General features: G+C 61.7%; 1 protein-coding gene across 1 annotated transcript; it reads left to right on the top strand.

Annotated features, from left to right (window-relative positions):
- Positions 1-26,050, top strand: P3H2 (prolyl 3-hydroxylase 2). Its single transcript, XM_044456207.1, has 14 exons — positions 1-133; positions 1,486-1,675; positions 4,937-5,068; positions 7,838-7,980; positions 8,910-8,999; positions 11,191-11,231; positions 11,706-11,800; positions 17,331-17,458; positions 18,710-18,805; positions 20,059-20,209; positions 20,545-20,662; positions 22,844-22,919; positions 24,706-24,846; positions 25,907-26,050. The coding sequence occupies exons 1-14, from the start codon at positions 50-52 to the stop codon at positions 25,997-25,999; spliced, it is 1,578 nt and encodes a 525-aa protein (XP_044312142.1). The 5' UTR covers positions 1-49; the 3' UTR covers positions 26,000-26,050.
- Positions 26,051-27,846: the final 1,796 nt, after the last annotated feature.

Raw genomic sequence — 27,846 nt, forward strand, 5'->3', positions numbered from 1 at the left:
CAAGGCCGCGGAAGCTGCCCACACCTTCTTCGTCGCCAACCCGGAGCACATGGAGGTCCAGCAGGACATCGAGAATTACCGGACGATGGCGGGGAAGGCGGATCTGGTGGACCGAGAGGCCAGGCCACACATGGTAACGCCTGCCGGGGGCGCAGCCGGCCGGGCTGGACCCCGCGTGGGCCACGCCTGGCGGGATGCCCGGGGGGCCAGCTCAGTCCCACGACCAGAGCCGGCCCTGGGGAGGCCAGGACTCTCCGGGAGGCCACCCCCCTTCCCCCAGACGCCGATGGCTCGCTGGCACTCCTGCCCCTTCCTGAAAGCTGGTGTGTCTCCTTTCTTTCTTTCCCAGCTGCCTCCTTTGGCCTCGGCCCCACACAGCCTGGAAAAGGGTCCCCGGGAGATTTTCCATGGGGATTCCCAGCCCCCCTTCCCAGGCCCTCCTCTGGCAGCCCCTGCTTTGGCTCTGGGGGGAGGCCGCTGGGGAGGCGGCCCATCCGAGCCGAGGAATGCCCTCCCCAGCACTCTTGCCCGCCGCCTTCCGTGCAGACTCCCGGGCACCAGGTGGACAATTTTATTCCCCTGCACGTTTTGGTGGCCCAGTAGCCCAGCTTCTTGTACCGGAGCACTTGCGGATCCTTGCCGGGTTTTGCTCCGGTTTTTAGTTGGTTTTAATGCATTTGTGATGCACGGTTTTCCTCCTGGGCAGCATCTTTTTGACACAAGCAGCAGCACAAATTATTTTGTGGTAGCAAAGCGGTGCCGAGTGTGAGGCCAGTGGCAATTGCTGCCGTGGTGGGTTTTCGAGGGGTTTTCTTGGTTTGTTTATTGGTTTTTTAATTCTCTATGCTGCCCCATTAGTCAAAGTTTTCTCAGTGGTTTGCAGGACTAAACCTCACACTGTAACTACCAGAACCTAGGAAAACATTTGCTGAGAGCACAAGAAAACCAAAAGAGTAACCAAGATAAATCCAGCAGCCATGCACAATCCAAAAGTGTATTCACATAATTTTTAAAACTGAAGGTCTAAAACACCTGGACATATTTTCCGAAAAAATTGCATACCTGGCACCAAAAAGAGCACACCATAAGCACCAAGGGAGCCTCTCTGGGGGAGGGGGTTCCCCCCATAAGCGGTCTCACTGCCACAAGATGTCCTGATCCATGGAAGGTGACCCCCCCTGCCGGCTCCTCGTTGTAGCTCAGAGGGAGCAGTCCTCTTCCTGCCAGTGCTGGCGACCACGGCTGGGAGGTCACCGTTGCGCTCGGGACCTCCGTGGGGGCTTCCCACGGTGGAAAGTGGCTTTGGGCCCGATCCAGCACAGCTCTTCCTGTGTCTGTGAGGAGGGGTTGCGTCCCGGCCGCCCAGGACTGAACGCTCTGCGCGCCCGGGTGCCGCGCGCCCTTGCCGGCCCTGGGGGCTCCCCGTGGCGGGCTCTGGGGACCCCCGGGCAGCCGCCCGTGTCTGACCCACCTTCGGCCTTGCAGGAGGACTACCTCGCTGGGGTCCGGCTCTACGACCAGGAGGCGTTCCACCAGGCCATCGACTTGCTGGAGCGGGCGCTGCGTGAGTACGGCGTCGCCGACCTGGAGTGCCGCGTCTTGTGCGAGGCGCCGCAGAGGTTTGCGGAATACGAGTACCTGGACTACAAGGCCAGCCTCTTCGAGGCGGTGGCAGGTAAGCCCTCTGGGGAGGGGGGCTCCCCAGCCCTGCCCAGCCCAGCCGGCCTAGGTGGGGGCCCGCTCGGAGTCCGTGGGCTGCCCCTGGGGCCTTCCCGGCGCCCCGGGCAGCCCGTGCGAATGGCCGCGGCCCCACGGTTTCCGCTCCAGGACGTGGGCAGTAAAGTGGAGCCTGTTTGGCCACAGGGCGGGGGCAGAGGCTTCTCGCCCCCGCTGTGCGATGCCTGGAGCTCGGCACTCGCTGTCCAGAGAAGTGGGAGCGGCTGGTGCTGCGGGGCCAGGCCTGGCGATGGCACTGGCGCTGCTGAGGCTGGCAGCAGAGGGCCCTCCCACGGCTGCCTGGGGGCCCGGGGGCCCACCGCACATCTCCTCCTGTCCCTCTCTTAGTCCCTCCAGCCAGGGCCTCGGGGGCTGGATGGCGGCTGTCCCGGAGCACGCAGGCGGGGAGGGCTCAGAGGGGCACTTCCACGGTGGGCCCAGGCAGCCAGGGGTTCTTCGTGGCGATACTTGCACCCCGCCTTCAGGTAGAGACTCAGCTGCCCTGCCGCCGGTGGCCATTTGGCTGGACCACGGGGCCACAGGTGACACGCCTTCCCTTCCCACCTGCCCTTTCCCTTGGCAAGTGGTGGAGTGCTGCCGGGGAGGAAGGAGAGGGAGCGCGAAGGCTTCCCCGGTGGGGGCGCACGTGTGACGGCATTCGGAAGCTGGTGGGTGTCTCACTGCAGTGCAGCAGGGGCCGTGGTCATCCACGGTCCTGCAGAAATGCAGCCGTGCTTGTCCGCTCCACTACGTCAGGCCCCCCCCCCCCCCGAGGCCCTCCTGCGAGAGGGGGGGGCCTGCAGAAGGCCGGAGGAGAAGGGCCCCGACCCCGACCGTGCATGCCAACGATGGGAGCCGCAGTTCCAGAATCCTTTTAGGACCGCTCCTGGGTGAGCTGGAACTAAGGAAGAGTGGAACAGGCTGGAAGGAATCCTTTCCCCCTGCTTACGATGAAGGCCCCCGGCCACAATCTCGGTTAGCGATTCAGCCGAGTTCTACAGAAGCCTCTCTGTGTGACGCAGTGTTTTTCGGACCATCTGGAAAAGTCGATTTTGCGTCCAGGGCCCGCTCTACCAATCTTCCCCCGAGAAAAAAGAAGAATTGCGCAGAGCACATGCCTGATGCTGGGAGACCGTTCATGACCTTGCAGCCCTGGAACGAAGGCCTTGGGATTAGCGAGCAGGGGCTCCCACGTTTGCGCTTTCAAGCCTGCATTTGCACCCCGAGCACTCAGACCATCTGGAGGGAAGAGGCGAGCGAGAGCGACGGAGGGCCTGCCGCTGGGATGGCAGCGCTGACCTTGGCAGGGGAGCCTGCGGGTGGCACGGCCTGCCCGGAAGCCTTCCCATCTCGTCCGGAAAGCCCTCGTTTAGCCGGGGTGCCTGCCGGGAGTGGGGGAGGCAAGGCCCCCGCCGTCGCTCTTCTGCCTCCGTCCAGGCGGGCCGCTTGCTTCCCCTGAGGTGTCGACTGCGGCGGATCCCCGAGAAGCACAAGCCCAGCTCTGCACCGTGAGCGGGGAGGCTTCGGCTGCACGGAAGCACCCTGCCCCGCATGGGTCGCTGTGCTCGGGGATGACGGGGCGGTCCGGCGTGACAGCGATCGGAGGCAGAGGGGCTTGCGAAGGGAGCTGCCCGCCAGGCCGAGGCGAGGAGGCTTGGCGCTCCGAGGGGCGGCCCCGCTCAGCCGCGCGCCTCCGCCTCCCCGCCTCTCTTGCTGATTCATGACTGATCGCTGACCTTGAACGCCAGCAGACGCGGCACTTTATCTAATTCCCTCTTGGGCCCTCCGTGAAAGCAGCTGCTCAGCATCTCAGCAGAGCGTGTCCCAGCTGGGTGAAAGTAACAATCTGTCCGAAGCCCTAATTGCTTCTCTCCAGCCGAGGAAGGCATCTGAGGACAGAAAGCAGCCCCCTCTGAGGAAAGCCCACTGCCCGCTGAGCACATCCGTGGACGCGCTGTTTGCGCCCTCCTGGAGGCAGTGGGGCCCGGCTCCCGGAATCCTCTCCGTCTCTCCCGGTCTTGCTCTCCCCCTTCGGAGCCCCAGACCATGCCCACGTTCAGGCCCGTCGTGCATCACCTGCACACATCTCTTCAGGGCAGGAAGAGCGCGGGAGCGCAGGCACCCTCTCCAGGTAGACTGCCCCTGGATGTGGAAGATCCATGGTTATCGTGATGGCTTCACAGTTGTAGACTGGAGTGGACAACCGGCAGTGCTCCAGGTGCTTGGGCCTACAGGTCCCATCAACCCTGCACTGGGCTGAGTGGGGATGCTGGGAGGGAGGGCCCCCTCCCACCCCCAGGCTCTGCTGCCTTTTCCAAGCCATCTTTCCGTCCAGGAAACGGCCAGCCTCAGACATGGGGGGGCCTCTTCAGGCTGAGACGTCGCTTTCGGGCCACAAAGCGCCTGCGCCCTTGAAGTCCAACGAGGGAACGAAAAGAAAACCAACTTGCTGAGGATGCCCAAGGACTCCGTCACTGGGGGGGGACTGTTGCAAGCCCCCGTGCCTGAGACGAACCGCCCCCCTTTTCCTACCGGTGTGGCCAGTCGATCGCGCTTCACATGGGAGGCCAGGCAGACCGTGGCTACCAAAGAGTGTCTGAGTGCCCAGGGCTGCCGGCGGAGGCCAGAGTCCTAGGAGATGCCTGGCGCCCCCCAGTTCAGACCAGCTGCACCAGTTCAGACCAGCTGCACGCCATCTCGGAGGCGTCTCTCAGCCAGTCAACTGCTTGGAGGGCCCCCCCGCTGCATATGGCAGCTCCCCCCCAGCCCCCGAGATCCTGGCCCCGCCCCCGACTCGTCTTTCCCCCCATTTGAGGATGGCTTGTCGTGGCCTCCCAGCGACGGCACCCCCCTCGTCTGGGTCGGAGCCAAGCCCCACAGGTTCTCACGGCAGGAAAGGCAGGGAGCCCGGTGGGTGCCGAAAGAGGCCACGCTGGGAACCCCACAGGTAGATTCTCAGCCTCCCCTGGCACAGGTAGTCCCGATAGGTCTATCCCCCTTTCTCCCTCCGCCCCTTTTCTCTTTGCATCCCATCCCATAAACGGACCTCGCAGCAGCTCTTTACGGAACACCTGCAAAGAGCAGCTACTTCCTTCGCGAAGCTCGTTCTCCGTACGGTAGAATTATTGGTGCCATTTATTCCGCCACCGGGAACACCCGCGTGCAGGGTCCCGCCTCGCGATGCTCACCTGGTGGCGCCTGTCCTGTGCTTCCCCCGCAGAGCACTACCTGCAGGTCCTGGTGTGCCAGCACGAGTGCGTGCGGGAGCTGGCGACGCGGCCCGGCCGGCTCTCGCCCATCGACAACTTCCTGCCGCTGCACTACGACTTCCTGCAATTCGCCTACTACAGAGGTAACGCTTCTTCTCTGCACTTTTCGGAATCACCGCTGCCACATTTAAACATAAAAATAAAGAGCCTCTGAGCAGATGGGGAAGAGCAAAGCTGCGTCAAGGGCACGGCCTTCTTCGCATTTAGACAGGAAGGATTGTCCTGCCTCTACCGTGCTGACTGCACGTGCTCGGCATCGTGGGCGGTTTTTCTGTCTGGAGGGGCATAGGATTGTCTCCCAAAATCAATTATAATAGATGCTTCATTCGCTATCAGCGGGGTTTACCTAAAACATTGGTTTAAAAAAATAAAATCACAATGGCAGGAAAGATGCGGCTGAAAGCCCGTAGGACAAACTTGCCCCAGTTTTGGAGAACACATTTTATGGTGCCCAAAGCGAGTGGGGAATTCTACGTGCCCCTCTTTGGAGGCTGTTGAAAGTGGACCTCGGATGTTTAAAGCACGTTCCTTTGGCCTGAAGGTTCCCGCATCCACCCGACGCGGAGACCAGCCTGGGAAAGCAGCTCAGGCCGTGGGCAGGCCGTGGGTGGACGGGAGCAGCTGGAGCCTGTGGGATTTTGCTGGGGCTGAGCTGTCAGCAGCTCCCCTGGCGCCCCCGGCATTTCTTCCCTGGAGCCTCTCCCTCCGCTAGCGCTTTCGGGACTGAGCCCTCTGCCCGGGCCACGGCGTGTGCAAGCGATTCTGCTGGCAGAAGCGGCGGTGAACGGCTCTTGCCACGAGGAGGGGAGAAGCCGTGCCAAGGCGTGCCCAGGCTCCCCCCACGTGCGCGTCGAAGGGGCGGCTCTGCGTGTGAGCGAGGAACCCTTCGCCTCCTGCACCGGGGGGGGGGGGGCTGTCTGGCAGGGCGGGGGCGGACGGAGGGCAGTCCAGTGCAGCAGCTGGTGGGGAGAGGAGCTCGGGGAGGGCGGCCTGGACGGCTGGGCTTGCGTCTCCCCCCAGTGAAGATGAATGCGACACTCGGGGGTCAGGTCCTTCTGGGGGACGCGCTTCTGAGCTGTGCGATGGTTCTGCCCCGTTCGTGGCGTTTCCTGGGGGCTCCGGGTGATGGCCCTGTAGGGACTGGGGCTGCTGCTCCGATAGCGCACCCTTCCAAAGCCTTTGACTTCCATCCCGATCCGGAGGTGGGAGAAGCAATGGGGTCGATTCTCGATCGACTGGCCGAGGCCAGCAAGCCGGGCGAGGGGCCAGGCCGTCCCTGAGAACAGGCCGCAGCGGGCTCGGTGGGGCACCCTAGCGCGCAAACCGAGACGGTGGGGCGGACGTCACCTCATAGCCAGACCATACAGATGGAGCACAGTCGAGAAGCCCCATAAGTGACAGGAGACCCTCGGAGGCAGCGCTGACGCCTTCAGTTGGGGAGGGAGCAGGCTGTGGGCGAGCTGCGTTGCCCCAGCGGCCGGCTGCTCCAAGGCGAAGGCAGCCCAGCCGGCCAGCCGCAAGCCTTCCGCCCGGATCTGGCTGGGAGGAAGGGGAGGCAGGCCAGCTCACGGCACGGCCGGCCAACCTTGTAAGGCCCCTGGTTTGCCGCTGCCCTTTTCCCTGCAAGAAAAAGTCCTCCGAGGAGGGGAAATCGGCATCGCTCCACAGAACCTTTGGACGTGCAGCAGCACCCGAGTGCTTCCGTCGCGGCACATGCATGCTCCACCGCCCCCCCCCTCCACGATGGATCCAGACTGTGCAAGGCGCGTGCCGGCCCGCTCGCTTCTGGTGGTTCTTGCACGCTTCCCTGGTGTGAAATGCCACACTCGGAGCACCTGGACGGAGCTCCCTCCAGGATGTGCCGAGATCTGTTGCAGTGGGTGGGCGGGCCAGGTCCTTGGCCCAGTTTTGCCCGAGTTTTATCATGTGTGCATAGCCTGGGGCAGTGATGGCGAGCCTTTGAGAGCCCAAGTGCCCAAACTGCGACTCATAACCCACTAATTTATGGCAAAGTGCCAACACTGCAAGGAAACCCGAACACTGAGGTTTTAGTTTAGGAAAAACACCTCACAGCCAGTCCAAGCAAATGTATTTATGTCCTTGGCAGCGCGCTGACTGGCCATGCGAAAGCTCGGACGAGTGGCGGCTAATGTGTCGTGGCTCGTGAGGCCATCACCTGGCGCCACTCCTCCTTCCCAACCGCGCGCATGGCCCCTTGTGCGCTGTTATCCAGTGCTCGGCGGCTGGGGCGACACGGCTCATGTGCCGACAGAGAGGGCCCTGCGTGCTGGCTGTGGCCCGCATGCCACAGGTTTGCCACCGCTGCCCTAGGTCTTGCTCCCACGCAGTCCTTAAACCTCTGGGCTGTGACCAGGAGCACTGAGGAGGCGTCCTTAGATCTGAGCTGCCGTCCTCTTGGCGGAGATCAGAGATGGACGAAGCAGCTTCTTCGGCGTCTTGTGCGCTGAGTCCCCAACCCTCTTGCTCCATCAGCCCCTGATTTTAAAAAAGGGAGCCAAAAAGCACATTTGTTTTGTATACAGTCCCCCCCAGTATAAGCCTTTCTGTACACAGTGTTTCTGAGATAGGCCGTTTCTGTGCAACACCTGAGCTGAGCTGGACAATGCAGACCATGCTGCACCGCGAGGCTGGAGAGCGTTCTGATCCGCGCCGTAGCCCAGGCAGTGCCGATCCAGCTCCACGCAAAATTCTCTCCCGCCCCAGAGGGGCCAGTTTGCTCCATTCGTCTCTCCCGGTGGCTTCAGATTCCCTTTCCTGGCGATCTCCGAGGGCAGGGGAGCGGGAGAACCTCACAGCAGACCCGCGGAACCTGTTCTTTTTCGCTCCTTCAGTTGGCGATTATGCCAAGGCGCTGGAGTGCGCCAGGTCATACCTTCTGTTCCACCCGGATGATGCGGATGTCCTGGATAACGAGAGCCACTACGAAAGCCTCCTGGGCGGCTCTGTGGACCTTCGCAGCATCAGACCCAGGGAGGTAGGCATCTCGCATGCAAAGTGTCCATGGTTGTGGCTCCGTTCCTCTGTGTGTGTGTGTTCCTCAGCCATCCGCGGCATGTGGATGGTGCCGCCACACCTGCGCGCAAGAGGCCCTGTGCACAGGTGCCTTCCCAAGCCACATGGATGCAGGGAGCTTGCCCTGTGCAAACGCACTGAAGACCTGGAGGTCCCCGAGCACCCCAGGGATGGAGGCGCCATGCCAAGGCTTCCTCCCCCCGCAGGAGCCGCCCGTGCCCCCTTGCGGCTCCTTCTGCCTGGAAGTGCCTCCCAGGAGGGCTGCATCATGACGCCGCTGGGTCCAGCGCCCCTTCAGCCCAGCCACGCGGGCCCTGCTTCCGTCCAAGCTCCCGGATCTGCCGCAACCACGCACTGCTCGCTTCCCCTTCCTTCCCCTTCGTCTGCGGCTTCCCCTTCGTCAAATGTCTCCGGCGCCCCAGGAGGCCTGGGATCCGTGGCCGGGCTGCAGCCTGTGCTGAGCGCGCTTGCTTTGAGGGCCCTGGCCCGCAGCCCCTTCCCACATGGGCTGTGCCTGGGTCCGATAGCCTCCTTCCGTGCGCACCGGGTCTGGATCCCAGACTCCCGATCCGGACGTCCCGCAAACCACAGAAACGGCTGCGGGTGCCGCCTCCATTTGCCCTCCTGGACCTGCTTCGTGGCCTCCGGGACCAAGGCGTGGCCACACCCAGCACCCAACCTCGGGTTGTTTGTGTGAACGCCAGAAACCCAAGGGCCCAATCCATGCATGAAACGGTTCCGTGCGGTGCTTGATCGCCCTCTGGTGGCTGCACCCATGGACTCCCAGAGGAGTGTTCTGCAGGCGCTCGGCGCAAGCTGGAGGGAGGCGCTGGGGCAGCCCGAGGAGCCCCTTCCCGGGACCAGCACCGGACCCCCTTTCTGTCCTTTCAGGAGGCCGTGATGTTCGTGCAGCGACACAAGCTGGAGGCGCACCTGCTGCAGACGGGGGCCGCCGGGCTGGGCTTCCTGTACACGGAGCCGGTAAGAACCTCCGTCTGTGCGGATGCAGCGCGAGAGCCGGAGCCAAGGAGGACCGGGCACCGATTCCCACAGTGCCACCCACCCCGCGGGCTGTCCCGCTCGGCCTTGCATGCTCTTTGGGGCGCAGCTTTGCGCCCCACCCTGAGGCCCGGGGGAGGCCCTTGCCCAGGGCGGTGCTCCATCAGGTCAGCCGAACAAGGAGGATTCCATATTTCTCAAAATTATTCAGCGTGTTCCTTTTTGAGCGGCGAGGCCGGCCAGGCGCAAAGCGCAGGGGCATCGGTGCTGGAGCGCGCGAGAGGGCTCGTGGCTTGCAGCGCCGGCCTGCCCTCTGCCTCGTCCTTCGTGCCCCGGAGAAGCAGGCTCCATGCCTGACCGCAGCCACCGCAGCAGCTGCTTCGCAACAGCCGAGCAACTGCGACACTCTCCCAAAATTCCCCGTCTGCCCCCCGCCCCGAGCCAAAGGAAAGCTGAGCGGAGGAGACGTCCCGCTCCCCATACATGCAGATGGTGAAGATTGGCTTCATTTTCACTTCGGTTAACCACCCGGAGCGCCTCGGCTGTCGGGAGGAATGCAAAAGAACCGTGTGTGTTCTCACACACATTCCACGGAGCCAGGACACCTGTCAGCAGGCCTCTGCTCCACGAGGTCTAATCCTTAAAAAGAAGTGGTCTAAAATCTTTTGCGCTCGCTTCACGCTAAGCTAGCGCTCTCGGTGCAATCGTGTGCACTTTCCGGCAGAAAAAGGCCCACGTGCTCGGAGCTGCAAGCCTCCTCTCTCTAAACCTGGACGGGACTGAGCCTTCAGACGGCTGCGGCTGTTTCTTGCCGGAGCCCTTCCCATCCTGTTGAATCCCTGCCAGCCCAAAATCAGCTGGGAGCAAGATTTAAATGGCAGCTCCCACCTGAGGCTCACCTGGCCTGCCCAGGTGTGGCGCTGCCTTCGCCCTGCCCGAGGCCTTTGATCATGCCTCCTCGCCCGTTTCCACTCAGCTAAGCTCCCCGGCCCCCGCAATTAGCAGTTTCGTCTCTGTAAATTCTGCCCTGTTTTGCTTCCGGGTCAGCGAGTGGAGGATAGCTCCTTGACCGGACTCCAATGACTCTGCGCCTGATCTCCATAAGGCAGGTGCTTACAGTGCCCATTTTTTCTCAGTTTTGCTTTTGTTCATGTAGTGGGAAAGAGCATTTAAAAATAAACAAATTAAGGAAGGGGAGAGAAAAGGAAGGCACTATATCCCCCACCCCTACGTGTGCACACACAGCGGAACGGGAACTGACTCGTGAAAGGCTGTGGAGCAACCGCTGGCCGCAAACGTGGCTGGAACACTGAACAGGCAGCAATAATGGGGCAGAGCCTTCAAGAGGGACGCTTCTGATTCAAGAGTGGAGAACGATGGGCTTGAAGGGGCAGATCCGGCCCCCAGCATCCCCCCCTCCAGGCTCTCCGCAGCCCCTGCCCGCTGCCTCAGTCACTGCCTGCCGGCCATGGGCTGATGCGCGCCTCCTTCCCCTCACCTTTTGCTGGAAGAGCTCAGCGTCGGAGGAGATGTGGGACCCCCCACCCCAGGGGCCCAGATTCCTCGAAGCAGCAGCCCCCCCCCCCCCCCAGTGGTCTTTCCCAATGCAAGAAGAGGGACACCAATGTTATGGGACGCTCTGGAAGAGTGCTGAGCAGGGACCCCCGGGGTGTCTGTGCAGAGTTGTCCCCTGATGACATGCCGCTGAACCAACAGATTGTGGGGGGGGGGTCTGGGGGGGCAAGGAGAGAAAGGGGTCTGGAGTGGGAGAGGCAGGGGGATCCAGGATGGGTCGCCGTGGGTTCTTTCACCTACAAGGGGGCTCAGCCCATATGCTGCCCCAGGCTGGGGAGACCCGGGTTGAGGGGTGTTGTGTGAACCCAGCCATAGTGGAGAGCCAAACACCAAACACAGGCTGCATGTGCCGGACGGTGGCCACGGACGGATGCCCAGTTGCTGCTTGCGTCACGCCAGCGATGCCGTCGGCCCTCTGAGCCAGGAGGGGCCAGCCAGGCCGGCCGCTCCAAGCCAGGCGGGGGGCGCCAGGCCCCCCTGAGCTGCAGGCAACGCCCAAAGGGCAGCCCGGAGAGCACGGCTCTCGAGTCGCACGGGGCGCGGGTGGAGGGGCTCTTCCCCTCGTGTGCTAAGGCGTTGCCTCTGCTTCTGATTACAGACGTACTGGAGTGTCTCTGGGGACCGCCAGGACGGGCAGAGGTAGGTAGCCAGCCCTGCCCCCCCCCCCCCGCGTGCCTGAAGCACGTGCAAAATGCCCCCTCGCGCAGCACGGACTCGTGTCCCGCCGGGCCCAGGCAAACTGGGGGCGACTTGGCCAGGGTGCCTTGAGCTCGAGGCCGGGTCAGAGCCCCTGCAGGACCACTCCCCGCCTTTCTGCCTCGACAGAGGGTTGAGCGGGATCGCCCCCGTGGGCGGCGAGGGCTGGACCGCGGACCGAAGCCCCAGCGACTGCCCAGGGAGCTGCGGGGCCCGAGGCGGGGCTGCAGGGCGCAGGGCTTGCCCCGGGGCAGTTCTCACTGCCCCACCCTGGCAAGAGGCCCTCAAGCCCACCGCTGGGGGCCGCACAGGGGCCTTCTCCACCCCGTGGGCCACATTCCATTGCAGAGAAGCCCCTGGGGTGAGAGGCAACACACATAAACACGCACAGAGTTTATCTGGACTTCTGCTCCACAGGTTCCCCTCAGAGGTCGCAAGTGAGCAAGCAGATTGCTCAGGGGGGCCGCCTGAGAAAAGGGCCCTGCCGAAGCCGGACCGCGAGCCGAGGGAAGGTAGGATGCCGTCGGCAGGCGGGTTGCTGATACCTGCTCTGCAGAATGTGCCCCCCCCCCCCGGGAGAATAATCACTTCCAAGAAACTTGGCCCACCAGGGCTGCTGCATTCAGCCGCCCCAAGTTCGAGGCTGTGGCTTCCTTTAAGGACTCTGCGCTCCCCATAGGCAGCCCCTCCGTTCCTCCTCTGCCTTCCTTTTTCCCCGGCGTAAGGGTCTCCTCCAGGGAGCCTCGCCTTCTCCTGCCCAGAGCAGGACAGCCTCCGGTTTGCCATTTCTGTTTGCAGGGCTCGATCTGATCCAGGACCCCCATGTTCCTCTTTCCGCCAGTCCCACCCATTCACCGTGCTCTCCTCCCGCACCTCATTTCGAACACACTCCGTTTGCTTCCCACTGGTTTCCCGACTGTCCAGCCTTCACACCCAGGCATTGCGACTGGGAATGCAGTGGCGTGGGCGGCCTTGACCTTGCTCTCTTGGGAAACGTCCTTACGGCAGCGATTTTTCCCTAGTTCCCTCCCTGTTGCCCTTCCAAGTCTCAATCTTCTTGCAGCCTCCCTTTGAATTGATAACTGAGCCAAGGTACGTGAAATCTTTCACAATCTTGATTTCCTCATTAATAACAGTAAAGTTCTGTAATTCTTCTGTGGACGTGATTTTTGCTTTCTCGATGTTCTGCAGCAGCCGTGCCTTTGCACTTCCTTCTTTCACTTTCCTCAAGTCCTTGCTGCTTTCCTTCGGCAAAATGGGATTATCTGCCTGTCTTCGGCAGATAGTCTGACGTGCCTTTGGCCAAGTTTCATTCCTTCCTGTGATCCCAATCCATCTTTCCTGATGGCGGAAATCATTATAATAATGTAATGTAATAATGATGGGAATAATGATGATCTTTTCCACATGCAGTTTGTATAGGGAGATAAAAAACGGTCTTGTCAGACACCTTTGCGCAGGGGAAACCATTCCGGTTCTTCCGAGTCCGTCCTGACTGTCGCCTTCTGCAGGTTACACACCAGAACAATCGTGCACAGGGAACGCCCGTTTCTTTCAGGACCCTCGGTAGCTTCCCATGATTCACACAGTCCAAGATTTTGCTGTCGTCTCTAAAGCGCAGACTGATCTTCTTCGGGAATCCTTGGGTGCGTTCCAGTGGGCAACGTCTGTTTGGCACACGCTCCCTGGTACCTCGTTCTTTGCAGGATCCAGGTGGGATGCCCGGCATTTCTCATTTCATGCAGCCCAGCGTTGCTTGTTGCGATGCACCACTTTGCTGAGAGCTTCGTGTGAGATCCACGCAGTTCTCCCGTGGTTGCCGCACTCTTTTGCATCTCCTTTCTTGGGGAATGGAATATATGCTGAGAGTCCCCAGTCTGTGGGCATTGTTTTGTTTTCCATATTTACTGATATATTTTTGTTAGAATATTTTTGTTAGGTTCACTTTCTGCAGCTTGGCATTTTTTTGTTAGTCTCCTACCTGCTCCAGGTGCTCGTTCCTTTGCAAGCACTTTCTGAGCAGCTGTCCCGTGGCTTTGTAATTATGTGGCTCTTTTGCATAGGATTCCGCTTCAAAGAGGGATGTTATCCTTCCATCCAGCTCGTCTCCACCTTCTCTTTATTTTGCTCCTGGTCAGAGCGTGAGTTCCCCATTTGTCTTTCCACGTTCCTCATCTCGGCTGGAGCTTCCCTTTGATTTGTTGGAACGTCTGATGGAGGTTTCCTGTTTTCCCCTTTTGCTACTCTCTTCTGTTTCCTTGAAGGATCTTGCAAAGTACCACTTCCCCTTTACTCAGCACTGGTGAAGCCTCATCTGGAGTCCTGTGTCTAGTTCTGGGCACCACAGTCAAAGAAAGATGCAGAGGACTGGAAAAAGTTCAGAGGAGGGCAGGAAGGATGATCCGGGGACTGGAGGCAAAGCCCTGTGATGACAGAATGAAGAACTGGCTGTGTTTGGCCTCAGGAAGAGAAGACTGAGGGGAGACTGAGGGAAGGGCACAGATCTCTTCGCAGAGCAAACCTGCAGCAGCGGGTGGGGGGTTTTAAGCTGCCTCAGGCAGAAATTGTGCTGCGGATGCCAACCCTGCTTCAACGGAAATGTTCCGCAGAGCTGCCGTTGAGGCAGGTCCTTCCTCTGTTTCCCCCTCCCCTCCCCGCACGCGCAGACAACCCCCTCCAGTCCCTGGAAAGAGGATCCTTGCAGTGGTGCGGGCGTGAATGCATTTTGCACGACTGAGAGCCGTTCCCCCTTCTTCCATCTGGTTCGCTTCGTGCTGCGCCGTTCCAGCGCATGAGGCCGCGTGTCCAAGGGCCTGTGTTTTGTCTTCGCTTGGCAAATGCATTTTGGTTTGGGTGGGAGGTGTTGCCGCTGCTGTCAAGCTGTCCAGCGCAAAGAAACGGCTCCTCTCCACATCCTGGGAATCGCACGGAGGCCCCAAGCCGGCCTGGAGCCAAGCAGGCAGATGCCTCCTTCCCACACTGTTGCGTGCGGCACAGGCCGGTGCGCGAGATGAGACACGGCATTCCCACCCAAGCGACAGCGAATGCCAGTGCAGCCTCCGGATTCCCACAAGCGGTCAGAGAAACACAGGGCTGGCCCCTCTCTACACACAGGCCCTATTATTATCTGCAGCGACTGGAGGCTAACCGGTTATCGGCAAGACCATCTGTACCGAAGGAGCTTGGCTCACTGCAGGTCCCACGTGAATTTTCTGAGAGCTCCTTCTGCTGCTCAGAAAGGGGCACGAGTTCACTGCCTGGGCTGGAAAGAGACGCCGTCGCCTCTCAGCGGCTGCTGAGCCGTCCCAAGGAGGACTCCTGCTCAGCTGGAAGCCATTTGCAGGATGGCTTAGCAGCCCAGAAAATGGGCAACATCAACCCGGCTAAGCTGTGATGTAAGAAAAGCAGGGTGTGGGCATCTCGTCCCGGGGAGCCAGCCGCCCACACCCTTCCCTGCCGCCAGTGGTGAGCGATCGGACCCCAGCGGGTCTCGCACAGGGTTGCGGTCCCGGTGGGAACTCGCTAGACGAACTGGGGAGCGGGGGCTTCTGGCGGGTGAAATGGCCCATTCGTTGGCGGGTCGGATCCGTGGCATCCTTTCGGAATCTGCAGCGCTCCTGGACAAAGGAAGGGCAAGTTCAGCGTCGCTCTCCTTCTTCCAACGTGAAGGTTGGGCAGCCCTGTTTCCATATCAGTTTATGACTCTCTTAAAAGCCTGCGCAAAAATTCCCATGCAGTTTGGTGTGCATTTCTCCTCATATCCTAAGAAGTGCATTTTGGTACCTGCTTTTCCGAGACACGCGTCTTTGCAGGCCACCTTACCTACCTGCATGCCCCTTTCTGCCCAGTTCCCTCGCTGATGCATTTTCATGTGCTCTTCCCCTGGTTTCAAGTCCAAGTCCGGGTGGGCGCTCCCCGTGCTTGTAGGCACTGGCCAACGGCCAGCAGCGTCCCTCTTCTGCCCCCGGGGCCGCCACTGCCCGCGGCATCGGGGGTGGAAGAAGGTCGGTTGCTGATCCGCAGCGCCCCCCCCCTACATCCTGCAGCCGCTCTGGGAGGGGCTCGATCCAGGCTCAGCCAGCTCTGCAGGGCCAGGCCAAGCACAAGAGGGTGCCCTCAGACGCTGCAGAAACGGGTGCCCAGCGGTCCATCCAGTCCCAGTCCGCAGAATTAACTGGAACAGGTTTTCCCGGGCCATGCCGTTTCGCCCCGAGGAGGGGTGCTTGAATGCTCTGCCATTGCAGTGAGCCCCTGAGCGGGCCCGCTGTCCTGACCCCCCTGGGAAGAGGGCTGCCTGCATCCATCCTGCACGTGCTGAGTGCAAGCTCTTCCTCCGGAGTGCTGAGAACGCGCCTGCGTGCATTTTCCAGGAAGGCCCCTCGCCCTGGAGAAGCCGATCACACACAGCCTAAAACGGCTCAGACCCATGAGCAAGTTCGTTCGTTCGTTACTGAAACTGTCCACAAGTAGCCACAGGCTCTCTGAACGGCTTGCAATGAACACGGGATAAGAACCCAACTTGATAACAGTTGTTGTTTTTAGTCACGAAGTCGTGTCCGACCCATCGCGACCCCATGGACAACATTCCTCCAGGCCTTCCTGTCCTCTACCATCCCCGGAGTCCACCCAAGCTCACACCCACTGGCCCAGTGACCCCATCCAGCCTCCTCATCCTCTGCCGTCCCCTCATTCTTTTGCCCTCAATCGTTCCCAGCATCAGGCTCTTCTCCAGGGAGTCCTCCCTCCTCCTCAGGTGGCCAAAGCATTTGAGGTTCATCTTCAGGATCAGGCCTTCTAAAGAGCAGTCAGGGTTGATCTCTAGGACTGACCGGTTGGATCGGCTTGTGGTCCAAGAGACTCGCAGGAGTCTCCTCCAGCACCACAATTCAAAGGCCTCAATTCTTCGGCGCTCAGCCCTCCTTATGGTCCAGCTTTCACAGCCATACATTGCAACTGGGAAAACCATCGCCTTGACTAGATGCACTTTTGTTGGTGGTGTGATGTCTCTGCTTTTTAGTATGCAGTCTAGATTTGCCATAGCTTTCCTCCCAAGGAGCAAGCATCTTTTAATTTCTTGGCTGCAGTCCCTGTCTGCGGTGATCTTGGAGCGCAGGAAAATAGAATCTGTCGCGACCTCCATTTCTTCCCCATCTATTAGCCAGGAAGTGAGAGGACCGGATGCCATGATCTTAGTTTTCTTAATGTTGAGTTTCAAGCCAACTTTTGCGCTCTCCTCCTTCACCCGCATCAAGAGGCTCTTTAGTTCCTCTTCACTTTCTGCCATGAGAGTGGTATCGTCTGCACATCTGAGGTTGTTGATATTTCTCCCAGCAATCTTAATTCCAACTGGTGATTCATCTGGGCCCGCCTTTCTCATGATGTGCTCTGCATATAAGTTAAATAGGCAGGGCAACGGTATACAGCCTTGCCAAACTCCTTTCTCAATTTTGAACCAGTCAGTGGTTCCGTGTCCAGTTCTCCCTGTTGCTTCTTGACTCGCATATAGGTTTCTCAAGAGACAAATAAGATGGTCTGGTACTCCCATCTCTTTAAAAACTTGCCACAATTTGTTGTGATCCACACAATCAAAGGCTTTAGCGTAGTCAATGAAGCAGAAATAGATGTTTTTCTGGAACTCCCTAGCTTTCTCCATGATCCAGCAAACGTTGGCAATTTGATCTCTAGTTCCTCTCCCTCTTCGAAATCCTGCCTGTACTTCTGGTAGTTCTTAATAATGGTACAACATAATAAATTTGGCATCGCTCTTAAAGACACTGATCGATACCCAAAACCTGTTAAATATGCACAGATGGCCAGTCAACAATAAACAGCAACAAAATTAATTAAGCTCCTCTCTCCCTGTCTAAAGGCGTTGGGGGGCCTTGGGGGTGCCGCCCGCAGGGGGCGAGTCGCCCAGGGGCCCACGTCCTGCCTGGCTTCTGGTCCAGGGGCACCGCGAGGTGGGGGCTGCCCCCCGCCGGTCTCGTGGGGCGCTGCCTGCCAGGAGGGCCCCCTGAAAGACACTCTCCCCCCTGCCCCCAGGCGGCCCCCTGCTCTTCGGCGACGTGCAGTTCGTCTACAACTCGGAGCAGCTGAACGGGTCGCAGCGGGTGCTGCTGGACAACGTGATCTCGGAGGAGGAGTGCCGGGAGCTGCAGCACGTGGCCAGCGTGAGTAGCGGGGCCCCGGGTGGCCCAGGGGTGCAGTGGCCACTGCCCTAATTCCAGAGGGTAGCGGCGCTCCCTTCTAGGAGCGGAAGCCACCCAGGGTCCTCTGGCGCCGTGAAGACCCCTGGGGCGCAGCCAGGATCTGCCTTCCTCGGGGGGAAGGGCTGCCCTCCTCGGACACCCACCCCGTCCACGCCTGTGCCGCCCTCTCCCTGCCTCCTTCTGCCCTGGGAAGGGGAGCCCGGGAGCCCGCTGGGTCGCGATCCGGCCCCGCTTGCAGCATTCCCCAAGGCGTGGGCTCCTGCTCAGGTGCCCCAAGGGGGCTTACTGCCCCGCTGCAGCCGACACACGAGGTGACCCCCTTGGCACGCAAGCAGGCAGAGCGGAGCATCTCCATGTTCAGGCGCTTCCGCCACTCGGTCGCGGATCGGCCAGCAGGGGTAGTGGCGAGGGGCGCCTCCTTCCAGGCAGACGTCCTGCACCTGCCACGCCGGCCCGGCTCGTCCGGGAGCTCCCGGCACGGGCAGATTCGGAGGAATGTGGTCCCGCAGCTTGGCCAGCCGGGATGCCAATGTGGCCGTGGGGTGCCCTCCGCTCTGCCTCCGGCCGGCCGAGGCCTGGTCAGCGCGGAACAGCTTTCCACTTCGTCCTGCCTCGTTCCTGCCTCGGTTTGCCAATCTTTCCGCAAAATACCTGCAGGAAAATGCGCACCCTTCCCCCCCCACCCCATACATGTGGATCCAAATGCAGAGGGTCACATTTCCAGCCACCGGGGGGGGGGGAGGGGGGGGGCCAAACCACCAGGGGGGGGGGGGGGTTGCCTTCCCCCGGGCCTGGCATCCCAACCCCCCCCCCCCCGACACCTTCCTTGGCTCCCACCTGGGCACCTCAACCCTCCCCATTTCTCTAAACACGTCACCAGTTTTTCATCCCAGCAACTGGAATTTCTTCAAGGCAGGGCGGGGGGGGGGGCAGCCTCCCCCAGCTTGCCCCTGTCAGAAGCTGAGCAAACAAGCCCCTATACTGGAAGCCTGCTTTTTAAAAGCTAGCTTTTATTAGACAAAATTGCCCTGTATTTCCCTCGCTGGCTCCTCCACGAGCCGAGGCAGAAATGCGCCTTCACGCAGCCCGGCTGGAGCCCCTGCCTCAGCTCTGGCCAGGGGGGCACCGTGCGGGCTCGGCGTGCAGGGGGGGGGCCCAGAGCACCCCCTCTCTAGGGCCGAGTCCGCCCTGACCGTGCTCCCTCTCTCGCAGGGCATCGTGCTGGCCGGAGACGGGTACCGGGGGAAGACGTCGCCTCACACGCCCAACGAGAGGTTCGAGGGGGCCACCGTCCTCAAGGCCCTGAAGGTGCGCCGTCGAGCTGCCCGCGCCCCACGGACTGCCTGCACCCCGACCAGTGGCGCTGCGCCACGGGCTGGCGGGCGGGAGGAGAGGCCTGCCCAGCAGGGCCACAGGTGGCCCAGCTCAAGGAGCCCGCCGGCAGAGGGCGGAGAAGCCCCGGTCGGCCACGGGGTGGGCCGGGTCCACTTCCTGTGTCCCGAGGGGGAGCCTGCAACGGCAGCCCCCTGCCCACGCTCCTGACCGCTGGCATGGAGAGACCGCTGACCCCAGAACGGGGGGGCCTGTGGCTGCCCACCATGACGAGTGGCCCTTCATGGCCACAATGCCGGTGCACGTGGGGGGACGCGCGAGAGCCTCTCTCGTTGCCCATGGCTCAGGCCAGCTGCTTCCGGCCCAGCGGGGGGCTGCCCCCTGCCCCCAGTTCTCTGCTTTTCCTCCAGGCCCTCCTGGACATGCCCCGGGCCTCTCAGTGCTTAGAGACACCAAAGCACAGAGAAAAAGCGAGTCGGAAGGGGCCTCCTGGGCCATCTAGTCTGACCCCAAGTAACCCCCAACATGTGGCTGTCTAGTCTTTCCTTGAACACCCTCACTGAGGGGGCCTCCACCACCCCCTCAGGAACACATCCCATATCCGAGGGGGTCCTAACCATCAGGAAGTGGTAGGACGCCACGCTGGAAGCCCATTTCCTTGAGCTTTGCTCCTTGGGACGCATCCTGCCCTCCGCTGTGAGGAAGAACAGTGTGGTGTAGTGGTTATAGCATGGGACTGGGACTCAGATGATCCGGGTTCGAGTCCCCGCTCAGCCATGGAGCCAACTGGGCGGCTTTGGGCCAGTCACAGACTCTCGGCCCGGCCTACCTCACAGGGTTGTTGTTGTGGGGATGAGATGGAGGAGGAGAATGATGTGAGCTGCCTTGAGCCCTTTGTCGGAAAAAGGCAGGATATAAATTAAAAAAAAAAAAGAAGAAGAAGAACAACTCACGGCCCTCCTCCGTGACACCCCCTCGCATGCCTAGAAGTCGCTTTTCGCCCCCGCTTCTCCTGCAGACCGTGGGGTCTCCCGAGCCCTTCCTGCTGCCCCCCGGGGCCCCTCCTGGCTGTGAGCTGCGTGGCCCTCGCTGGCCGGCTTGGCCTCGGGGGCAGAGGAAGGGGCCCCGCACCCAACGCTGTGGGCAGGTGCAGGGTCTCCCGGAGGGGTGGGGGTGGGGCCAGCTCGCCATGGGGCCGGCACGGCAGTAACCCCGAGGCTTGCCCGCAGTTCGGCTACGAGGGCCGCGTGCCCCTGAAGGGCGCCCGCCTCTTCTACGACGTGAGCGAGAAGGCCCGCCGGATCGTGGCCTCCTACTTCCGGCTCAACTCCACCCTCTACTTCTCGTACACGCACCTAGTCTGCCGGACGGCACTGTCAGGTGAGGCTGGAGGGCGCAGGGATCCTGGCTGCCTCCCTCGGGGTCCTCTGGCCCCCACGACCATGGCGGGGCCCCCACTCTGTCGCCCCCCGATTGTTTGCCGCAATCATGAAAAAAGGGGGCACCAGGAAGCTCGGGGGGGGCATGAGCCCCACAAATAGGCGCCCCCTTGCTCCCACGCCCCCTCAGCCCCCAGGCTGCATCCGCTCCAGGCCCAGAGAAGCCCCCGCCTCGGGCGTGCACTGGCCCGTAAGCTGCCGCGAGGGTCCTTCAGTCTGCTGTGCTCTGCCAGGGGGCCCCTCGCCCGGCTGAGCTTGCCCTCTGCCCCCTCCCAGGCCACCAGGAGCGCAGGAATGACCTGAGCCACCCCATCCACGCCGACAACTGCCTCCTGGACCCCGAGGCCAACGAGTGCTGGAAGCAGCCCCCCGCCTACACCTTCCGGGATTACAGGTGGGTCGGGCCCTGGCCGGAGGGCGGAGGGCCGCTGAGCTGCAGGCCGTCTCGTCTCCAGTCCGAGCCTCTGAGCAGCTCTTGCAGCGGCCCCTTTGGAGGGCAGGTCCCCCTTCAGTCCACATCTGCCTGCGGGAGGGGGTGCCGAGGACAGCGGGGCAGCCCCAGAGACAGGCCAGCAAGGCGCTGTGCTGCTACGGCCACAACTTCTGCCCAGCGCCTTCGACCAGCCGCCCGGTCAAGGGGCTTCAGTGGACGGGAGAACAGGGAGAAATGGTCTGGGGCTGGAGCATCTCGTGCTCTCGTGTTTCCTTCTTTGCACAAAGACGGTTTGGAAGAGCCCTGCAGAAGAGGGCAGGATGCCTCCTGCCGCCCAAGGGCCCAGTCCAGTTGTGGGGAGGGGGGCTCTCCGGGGCGGCATTCCAGTGGGGAGGGCGAAGAGCAAGGCTGAAGGTGGGGGGGGAGCCAAAATGCCAGGAATGCCCGAAGTGCCGACATGTTGCAGCTTGGACCTTTTGCCAGGAACGGGTCAGGATCTGACCCGTGGGGGAAATGCATCAGGATTCCTCAGTTCAGCCCCCCAAGTCCGTGCTGGCGCCAGCCGCTGCAGGCAGCCTCCGAAGCCCTCCACGGCTCGGCTCGGCCCGGCTCGCGCTTGTGCCACCGCACCGGGTGCTTCTGGGCTCCGTTCTGTGCACGGGTGGCTGGTTGGTGTGCCAAACGGCACGTGAAAAGCACGGCGGCTTCACACACTTTGCACAATAGTGCTGGCTGCACTGAAGGCACGTTCCCTCCCAGCTGTGTGTGTGGAAAAGCACGCAAACCTTGGGCCGTTGTACAAGTGGCTGCCCGTGAAGAAACCTCCACTCAGCCTCCTTCAGGTGTCGGGTCGGAAGCGAGGTGAGGAATCAGGTGAGCTCAGGGGAGCTGCACTTCCGGCCTCGGCACATCCGTCGCTCTCACTGCTAGCAAATGGATGCATTGCGAGCTCTGGCACAAGGGTTAAGCAACACGAGGACCCCCCACCCACTTGGCGGCTGCGCCGGCCCCCCCCCCCCCCCCAGCAAGAGTCCTGGAAGCCGTCGCGTCCGTCGCTCTGCTCTGGGAGGCTCCGCAGTGGCCATCTTGGTACCCGCCGTCGGCGAGGCCGAGTGAGCGCCACGTGACATCCACTCAAGGCAGGCCACGTGACACGGGGCGAACGACGGGGTCCCCAAAGTCCCCTGATGCCGCGCTTGAGCAAAAGCCTGCATATATGGGGTGAGATTTTGCATCCAAGGAGAACTCTTCCCTGACCTCACATGAGGAATTAGTTTCTTTCTGAGCAAACGATGAAGGCTCTCGGGCTAAGCTCCTAGGTCATGACTTGGGGAACCTTAGCATTCTCCAGGCAGCTGCCGCCCCCCCTGCCCCTCCCGCACATCAGGAATGCTGCTAATGATCAGATCATGATAATTTAGGTAGAGCTTTAGAGCATTCAGTGTCTGGCTGCATGTTCTTGGAAATCGCTGCAAGTTTTAGTTGTTTATTTTGAGTCCATCAGCCCTAAAGAGCCAATAATTCAGTCTCGGAAACCCAAGCCATGTTCTCTTAATGCATCTTTACATTCCACAGGATGAGACTCAAAACCAATCATCCCGTCTGAGTATTTTGGGAGTATCTCATAGTGGTAGCAAGGAACTCGGCACGGTTTTTGCTGATTCAGCACCTGCCAATATCCTAGAAACATAAAACTCACCGGAATGCAGAGAGGAAAGGCTGTGAGGTGACGCCGCTGAGCCAGGTGCCGGGGGAGCCCTTTAAATCAGCCCCTGGCCTCAAAGAAGGTTTGCCTGCCACTGGGGGTGGTTCCCGTTGCCAAGGAGCTTGCGGGCCACGAATCGGCCCAACCAGGGGATGCTGGCAGGTGAATCCCTCCTGCCTTCAGAGCCATGGGTGCAAGAGCCCCGTAAGACCGGGCAAGTCCGCCTATCACTGACGCAGGTCCGAGAAGCGGGCCATCAGCCCACGGAAGCCACACGGTCCGAACGGGGGCTTCCTCCGTCCAAGGACCAAGATCACTCTTGCAGCGTTCGGAGCAGCGCTGGGCACCCAGGGCCGCTTCGCCAGCACCGGCCTGGGCAGGATGACACCACTCGGGCGGGTCTTCCCCTAACCACCCCTGTTTCCTCCCTCCTGAAGTGCTCTCCTGTACATGAACAGCGACTTCGAAGGCGGAGAATTCATCTTCACCGAGATGGATGCCAAGACGGTCACGGTGAGCGGCCCGCTTTCCTTCTGTGAGCCACCAACCCGTGCAGAAAGTTGCTCGATGTGCATTGTGGCTCCCCTTCCGCACCCCCACCTGGGGGCCCAGGCTCTCATGCCACCCGCTGGACCCCCACATTCACCCTGCCCAGTTACAACTGCAATTTACCATTTCCATCTTTAAATGCCCAACTGAAAATTTATAATTTTGTGCAGGTCTCTCCTGATACACACATTTTGGGTGCGCTTTTTTAAATGCATGCATCCCCCGCCCACAGGCCATGCAAGGGTTCTGCATGCATTTCCCTGATACGTGCATTCAGTGTACATGTCCCTAGCATGCAGATGCTTCTTGCACATTTTTAAATCCACGAACTTGCTTGCAACATGCAGCGAAGAGCCACCGGGAGTGCGGCTTTGCTCGGTTCTGCAGAGATGCCCTGGGATGGCAGGCCGGATGGGATTCTCTCGGCTCCCGGTCAGAAGTGCTGGCATGTGCATCCCAGCGGGCTGAGGCTTCCCTGCAGGGATCGCCGGCATGCTCCTTTTAGGGATGTGGCCCAGCTCCCTGGAGAGGCTGCCGGAGCTCCTTGGTCCAGCTTGCAGAGGGGCACATGGGGCTGAAAGTTTCCCACTGGCCCAAGTAGTCTCGCTAGGAATAGCATTCCAAGCGGACGCTGGAGATCCTGCAGCCTTGTCCTGCCCCCTGCTGGCCGTGCTGGCAAATAACAGCCAGACCCTCCTTGGGCAAGCTGGCGCCCTCCAGCAATGGCCGTGCCGGCTGGGAATGATGGGAGCTGCATCCCTCATCTGTGGAGGGCGGCCACTGTGGGAGGTCGCGCTGTGTCGAACCGCTGCTCAGAGAATCCGTGAAGCCCTTTTGGGCGGAATCTGCTGGGCGGTAGATTTTGTGAGCGGCCGCGGGAGACTGAGTGCAGGAACGTGGAGCGTGGCCTGTGCAGGGTGGGCAGCCCGGCCTCCGCTGCCCTGGCGAGACGGGGCGAGGGCGCCTTTGCCGTGGGCCTGGGAGCAGGGGCTCCACCTGGGCCCAAAGGGGATGCGCCGCGGCAATTTCTTCGTTTAGAAAGATGCTCCCCGGTCCGGGGGGGGGGGGGACTGTGCAGAGACGATGGAGGGGGTGGTTTTCTCCCCTTTCTGTGCTCCTGAAATGCAGCAGCTTCTGGGCAATTTCAGACGGCCTGGGGGGAGCGCTTTGCCCCACAAGTGGGAGCTTCCCTTATGGAATTTGCCTCCTGAAATGGCAGGGCTCTGAAAGGGGGTCATGCAAGTGCCGCAGGCAAACTGCTGGGAGAAGAGCAGTGAGGCGGGCCCCTTGACCCTGGGGCCGCACCCCCCCACAGACACCCTGGGGCAGCCCCTGTGCATGGCGCCCAGTTCAACGCCGGGATGGGCTGCCGCGAGAGCTCGCGGGGAGGCCTGCCGGCACGGAGGGCTTGGCGGAGACGAGGCGATCCGGCCCGGAGGCTGACTCGGCTGCTCGCCGTGAGGGCGATGGAAGATCCTGGGGTGCCTCCAAAGGCCAGCCGATGAGCCGCCCACGTGGGTGCGTGTCCGTGCGAGGGGTGCCCTCCTGCCCCTTCACCTCGCTTCTCTGCCGCCCCGTCGCCCTGGGGCTCTCTGGGCGGCCCACTCCATTCTGCTCCTCCGGAGAGACCCAGTGTCCAGAGCCCCGCTAGTCGGCCCCGTGGCGGAGCGGCCCCCCCGGAGGGATCTGGGTGCTGCACGGGACGCCTCCTCGCCTCTCACCCCCGCCTCTCTCGCCTCGCCGTTCCCAGGCGTCGGTCAAGCCCAAATGCGGGCGGATGATCAGCTTTTCGTCCGGTGGGGAGAATCCGCACGGCGTGAAGGCGGTCACGAAAGGCCAGCGCTGCGCCGTCGCCCTGTGGTTCACTCTGAACCCGCTGTACCGGGAGCTGGTGAGTGTTTTCCCTGGCCTCCTGCCACCGATGCCCCGGGGTCTGGGGGGGGGGGCTGTGCCTCCCCGTGCCTCGATTTTGTTTCACTCCCGGGAGGTCATTTCCCCAAGGCTCCAACGAGGGACGCACACACCTTGCTTCTCTTGGCAAAACACGCAGGTGTGCCCCATCCCCTACCCCAAGCGCAGGCAGGAGCAAAGTCCCTGGGGTTTTTGGCAGCATGGGCGCCCGGTCAGGACAGGAATCGCGTCTTGCGTCCAGAGCTGCTCTGGCAGGGTCAGGCTTTTGGCAGCTGTATTATGGCCATGTTTTTGCTCGTCTTGTCCTGACATTGGACCTGCTCTGGAAGAGTTTTGACTTGGGATTAATTACTGGCATTTCCTAAAATGACAGTCTGTGGTAAAGCTCTCAGAAGAGAGACTTTTTAAAAGCCCTTCAGCTGCAGTTCAACTGGGGACGCTAACGGATTCCCCTTTCTGGGAAGAGTGTGTGCACCGGCCTGTTGCAAAGGCCCGGGTTCCTATCAGTCCCATGGCCCGGTCCCTCCTCTCGTCTGGAATAGCTCGAACCCTGCGATTCCGGGGGCTGCTCTCGGCCTGCAAAACCTCCCTCAAAGGCGGGATAGTGTGAGGCGACCCAGCTGCGGTTTGCAGCTGGGTTTGCAGCTGGTGGGGGGGGGGGGGGGGGGGGCTTGAGCTGGGGCACCAGCGCCACCTCGTGGGTCTTTGGGGGATTAGCAGGACGGCGTCCAGAACGGTGTTCTCCTTTGAAGAACTGGCAAGGTAGCTGTACCCGTGATTGGACCAAGTCTAATGGCTGAAAGCATATGCAAGCTTTTGAGTCACACAGAGCTCTTCAGAAAGCTGCATGGCCATCACAGGGGAATGCCAGGAGCTGTGGGACCTTCTCTGCCCAAATTGTTGAGGCATGCTCCTGTGATTTCCGGTCAATTAATAAGTACTTCGCCACACAGAAGGAGTGCCTGGAAGAGGGACCCTCATCCCCGCCCCCCCGCCCCCAAGCCAGAATGCTTCCCAATTTCCTTTCTTCCCCCCCTCAGGAGCGAATCCAAGCAGATGAAGTCATCGCGGCCTTGGATGAGGAGCGCCTCGGACCCCGTGAGCTTGGCATCAACCCCAAGGATGAGCTCTGAGCTAGGCCAAGGACACACAAATTGAAATATTTATTTAATATTTGTCTCAAATCTTATCAGAACCCTTTATTTTTGTACAAAGCCTTGGTATAAATTAATGAACGGGTTTCGTGGGGAAGGGCAAACAGGTTCCCGTGGCCCCTCCTGGCCCCCCGTGTCCAGCGCAGCTCCCCACACGCCTCTGCACGCACCGGAGCGCCTCCTCCCAGCCCTCCGAGCGCCACTCGGGGTTTTGCAGCCGTGCTCCAGGCTCCCATCTGAAGCCGCGGCCCCTCTGGCTCCCGGCAGCTCGCAGCGGGCAGTGCCAGAAACGGACGGGGTGCCGTTCCCCACAGCCGCCTCCGGCTCTTGGGGGCCTCGAAAGCCCCAAGGGCAGTCAGGGCTGGCTGGTGGGACTCGTGGGACGCTCCTCACACACCCACGAGGCGTGCATGTGCGCACCAGGCCTGAGCCCCCTGGTATGACTGTCAGGACCCACCCGCCCCGCACCGCCCGTCTTGCTCCGGGGCCTGGCCTGGCCGAGCGGCGAGAATGCGGCCCTCCTCCAGTCCGTCGGGGCTGCGCAGGTCTGTGCCCTCGAAGTGCCCCATCGGGGAGCGGGCGCCACCTTGCTACGCCCAGACTTCGTGGCCGTTGGCTTTCTCCATGGCGAAGAGGGCCGGGTCGGCGCAGAATCCGGGGATGGCCGCGCTGTGTGAGGCAGAACGACGGAGCTCGTCCGCAGCACCGGCCTCGAGAGGCACGTCAGATGGGCAGCTGGGGCCTCCCGGGCGGCCCCCCCCCCCCCCCGAGGGCCAAGCTGGGAGGGCTGTCGGAGCGCTTTGCTGGCCCGGCCCGGCCCGGCCGAGGGGAATCCCACAAGCCCTCCAGAACAGAGGCCGCCCCACGGGCAGCCCTCTCCTGGTCACATGCGCAGCACAGCAAAGCTCGCACAGGGCTCCGCTCCGGGCAAGCGTGGGGCACATGGTCGGGGTCTGGGCCTCGGGGCTGCCCCGATGCAGAGCAGAGCCCGGGCAGCCGAGGCCGGGCCCCAGCAGTGTCCTAACACAGCCCAGGCCCGGTCGGGACGGGGCCCCGGGAAAGGTCTCTGCCTGGGGCGGGTCCATCCCCCACTCGGGTCCCTTCCGCTCTCCCTGTGGGTTGGTCCCCTGGCGTGCCTTCATTTCCCCACCTTACAAGAGTCAGTGGATGAAAGAGAGCTGGAGCCCGGCTTGGGGCACCTGGTGGGGCAGCACCACCTGCCCCCGTTCACCCTCCTCAGAAACGGGCCGCCCCGTGCAAGGCGAAGGGGACCCGAGCCTCGTCTGCACTGAGCTGTGTTTGGACCGGGGGAATAAACTAAAACCGGAAAACGGCTTGGCGTGCTTTCCCTGTGTTTTATTTCGTCCGCTCGGTGCTCTGAGAAGCAGCAGGACAGGCGAGCAGTGGGGGGGCCGGTGCACCTTCCCGGGTGGCACAGCATCCCCGTGGGTGCGGCGAAAAGGTGCCTCCGGATCCAAGTTCTGCACTTGATTTTGGAGCTTGGGGCTTCCTGGTTCGGCAGGACCGCGCTCCCGGGACCATCCTGGTGTGTCCCAGCTGACCCATGCCGCGCCCCTTGCCGCAGGCTCTCCCTCCTTCCGCGCAGCCACAGCCTGCGCCTCGGAATCGCGGGGGGCCGAGGGCCCGGGGAGGGGGGGCCAGGCACGCATGTCGCCAGACAGACCGAGGGAGGCAGGTGCCTGGCGTGCGGGGTTTGCGTGTGTGCGCAGGGGGGAGTGCGATTCGCTCCTGCACGACGGTGTCGCCCCAAGGTGGCCGTGGGGATGCAGGCGCACGGGCACGGGGGGGCTGGCGGAATTGCCCCG

Source organism: Varanus komodoensis, unplaced genomic scaffold, assembly GCF_004798865.1.
Source record: "Varanus komodoensis strain SLA01 unplaced genomic scaffold, ASM479886v1 scaffold82, whole genome shotgun sequence".
NCBI classification, from domain to species: Eukaryota; Metazoa; Chordata; class Lepidosauria; order Squamata; family Varanidae; genus Varanus; species Varanus komodoensis.